At 37.9% G+C, this 3,991-nt stretch overlaps 1 protein-coding gene across 1 annotated transcript in view; it reads left to right on the top strand.

Annotated features, from left to right (window-relative positions):
• The first annotated feature begins 730 nt into the window (after window positions 1-730).
• The window catches only part of LOC110036588, a 5,099-nt gene continuing 1,838 nt past the window's right edge, over window positions 731-3,991 (top strand). The window contains exon 1 of the mRNA XM_020741065.1: window positions 731-921. Within this exon, the coding sequence (XP_020596724.1) occupies window positions 731-921 (191 nt within the window). The remainder of the gene's footprint in view (window positions 922-3,991) is intronic.

Below are 3,991 nucleotides of genomic sequence, written 5' to 3'. Positions count from 1 at the left end.
AAAATTTACTTGGAGGAGGGGCACCCTGTGGGAGAGGCAGGATAGAATGCTTGCCAATTCTCAATGGATTCAAACATTTCCTTACACTATTGTCTCACATCATGCTATGGCTGGATCAGACCATAGACCATTACTTTTCTCCATACAAAATTTAGTCAGACCTGCTTGTACTCCTTTTAGATTTCAGAACATGTGGACTTTACATCCTGATTTTCTTCAGGAAATTGGAAAGGTTTGGGTTTATGAACCTGACTGTAATCCCTGGATTAAGCTTTGAAAATTACAAAAGAAAGTAGCTATGAATCTTAGAAGGTAGAATTGGGAGAGGTTTGGGAATGTTAATGAGAATCTTGTAGTTGCTCTAGAGGAGGTTTACAGATTAGAAGAAGGTTTCCAATTGGGACTGAACACTGAAGCTAAGGTACACCAAGCAAAAGCTTCTTTCTCAAATTAACTATCAGGAGAGTTTCCTTAAGCAGAAGGCAACAATCTCTAAGTTCATTGAAGGAGATAGAAATACAAGGTTTTACCATGCATGTATTAACAACTACAAGAGGAAATGCAAAATGATCCTCTCTATCACTAACTCTAATGGTCTGAATCTCACCACTGATGAAGAAATTGCTCAAGATGCTACTTACAAAATCTCTTCACCAGCAGGCAAACTGATAGAACTTCCATTGATACTGCTCTATTCTCTAATTGTCAAGATTATTCCCAAGGATTATATATGACCAATATTCCTTTGGAGGAAGAGATTAAAGTTGCTTTAGATTCAATTGATGAGCAGAAGGCTACTGGGCCTGATGAGTTCACATCCACCTTCTATAAAGCCACTTGGGCTAAGACCACCCAAGAATATCATACAAGCTGTTCAATACAAGCTGTTCAAAATTTCTTCATTGGGGTGGACCCTCCTAGGTATTCCAATGCTTCCACTATCACTTTGATACCAAAAAATCATACTAAGAAAATTTGGGGCGACTTCAGACCCATCAGCTTATCTAATGTGATCTCCAAATTGATCAGCAAGATTATTATATTCAGGCTCCAACCACATCTCCAAAACCTCATCTATGATAATCAGGTTAATTTTGTCAAAGGAAGAAATATTTCAGACAATATTTTGTTGGCCCAGGAAATTTTGTTGGATCTGGACAGGAAATGCAGAGGGGGGAATGCCATTTTCAAGCTTGATATAAGGAAGGCTTATGACACAATCAATTGGGAATTCATTCTGGAGACCTTATCTGCTAGGGGCTTTAATGTGGATTTCATTAATCTGATTGATAGATGGTTGAAGTGCAATGATTAATTAGTCCTGATTAATGGCAATTATCATGGTTTCTTCACTACTTCCAGGGGAATTAAACAAGGAGACCCCTTGTTTCCTACTATATTTATTTTAGCCTTGGACTACTTCTCAAGATTACTAAATAAGATGTTTGCTACTTCACCCTCTTTGGCTTATCAGCACAGATCTAATATCAACATAAGCCACTTGGCTTATGCTGATGATATTATAATCTTTTCTAATGCATCCAAAAATGCTATCACGACACTGTATAAAGGACTTAAGCATTTTCAGCAAGCTTCAGGTATAGATCTAAACCAACAAAAATGTCAAGTTCTTATTAGTGTTAAATCAAATTCTCATATCAAACATTAAATTTTTGAATATATTGGACTTAGCAATGCCTCTCTTCCTATCAAGTATGTTGGTGTTTAGTTAATCAAAGGCAGATCAAAGCAAACTTAATTCCATGATGTGATTGACCAAATCAAGGCCCAACTTAATTGTTGGACTAATTCCTTTTTATCAAATGGAGGGAGAATTACTCTTTTGAGGAGCATTTTGATTTCCATGCCTGCCTATGTTCTTCAAATTTTTACTATGTAGAAAGGTACACAAGTGCTAATTGGCATAATTTTCAACAAATTCCTGTGGGCTGGACAAAAAAAATAGTACCACTAGCTTCCTTAGCAAAAGGTGTGCATACCCTTACAGGCTGGAGGTCTAGGCTTTAAAGATTTTTCAGCATCTAATCTTTATTAACCTTTGCAAGTTATGGATCAAATTTAGGGCCCAAGATAGTCTTTAGGCCAGATATATGATGGGGAAGCACTCCAAGTTTGTGCATCCTACTCTTGTAACTAGGAAATTGGGGGATTCTAGGATGTGGTCCAAGTTGTTGAGTATCAGAACTCAGGCAGAAGAGCTATTCATTTGGGATTTGGGAGAGGGGCAAATCAACTTTTGGTTGGATCAATGGGCGTGCAATGGGGTGAAGCTTGACTGTACTATTTCCAACCCCAATTATTGTAGTCAAGTTAAAGAATATTGGTCTGAGGAACAGTAGAACTGCAGGATGCTTAATATTGTTCTATCCAGTGAGCAAGCAAGGTTGGTGAAGGACACTGCCTTCTCACCTAATCAGAAGGACAAAATTATTACTAAACAAGCCACCTCACAAAAACTGCTGCATACATTTATCAAAAATTCTTCCACTGAAATCAAGTGGATTAGGGCAAAGTCATCTGGGGAAAAATTGGAGACTCTGGATATCTTTGCTCCTTACTGATGATATCTTAAAGATGAAGGGATTAAGTGGTCCTTCCATCTGCCATCTGTGCAATGCTGATGAGGAATCCTTAGAACATCTATTTTTTGCTTGTGGCTTCTCTAAAAGAATTTGGTCAGGCTTAATTGATTGTCTCAGAAATGATACTTTTAATTTGAGTTGGTTTAAATTTACTAGTTGTTGGGAGGATTGGAATAAAGTCAATCTATTGGTGATTCCCTGTCTTGTTGCATGGTTCATATGGATGTGCAGAAATCAAGTGAAGTTTGAGGATCATTCTTCATATGGATGTGCAACTTCTGTGATCTTCAATTACACCTCTTATATGCAAAAATTGATTCAGTACCATCATTTTCCCAATGTTTTTAAGAATTGGATGCCTAGCATGAATAACCATCATAGTTTCAGGCCCAACTTAACTTTTTTGGAACCCTCCAGGGGTGTTGCAGGTGTTGGGAGAGTCTTTAGGAACTCCCAAGGGAAACATATACTTCATTTCACAGCTCCTACTTTGGATTTTGATGCTTTTATTGGGCTATCACAATTGCTCATCATTGTCGTATGGGCCATTTGATTGCTGAATCTGATTCTAGTGTATGCATCAAAATTTTGCTGAATGAAGAAGCTCCTCCATGGAATTTGCTCAGATGGAATAATTAAATGAAGAATCTTATAAACTATTGCATGGTGCAATTTAAACACATATCTAGAGAGGGTAATTGCCCTGCCCATTGGTTGGCTTCCTTGGGAAGGAACACTGAGCAGATTTTTGTTGGCGATGCTCCTTCTTCACAATTGTCTTTTCTGCTTAATGGAGACAATTTGGCTCTCCTTTACTTTCCTGCTATGTAATTGGTTTGTAAATATATATATGTGTGGTAGTCTCACAAGCATATATTCATGAATGTGGCACATAATCCCCAATCTATTCATGAATCACCAACTGAGCACCTCCACCTTATGCCACATTCTACTCATATTGAACAAACTCTCTGTACTTATCTTTCTACACTTCCTGTTGATCAAGAGACAACAGTTATTGAGCTACCAGAGGAGGACCCCTTGATTTTGCAATTAGCCAGGAACCTTGAAGCTGGTTGGAAAGTCCAAAAAACTAAAAAGAAGAAAATGCCTCTAGAATTAAAGAACCTAATCCCCTCTTCATCCTCTTTGTAGGATGACCCCCCTCCTTCTTCTAGCTCTATTAGAACTAGGAGAAGAAAGAAATCCACCTCTATTGGTTAATGATTCTAATCTGTTGGAATGTTAGGGGACTTGCACATCCCAAATCCCTTAATGGAATCCTTGCTCTCAATAGGATGTACAAACCTTGGATCATTGCTCTACTTGAACCAATGGTCACTAAAAATTTCAACAGATTTGTGAGGAAATTCCCTGGTTTTCAGCTT

This window comes from Phalaenopsis equestris, unplaced genomic scaffold (assembly GCF_001263595.1).
Source record: "Phalaenopsis equestris unplaced genomic scaffold, ASM126359v1 Scaffold208885, whole genome shotgun sequence".
Classification (NCBI taxonomy): domain Eukaryota; kingdom Viridiplantae; phylum Streptophyta; class Magnoliopsida; order Asparagales; family Orchidaceae; genus Phalaenopsis; species Phalaenopsis equestris.
This window is presented reverse-complemented; position numbering and strand designations above follow the sequence as displayed.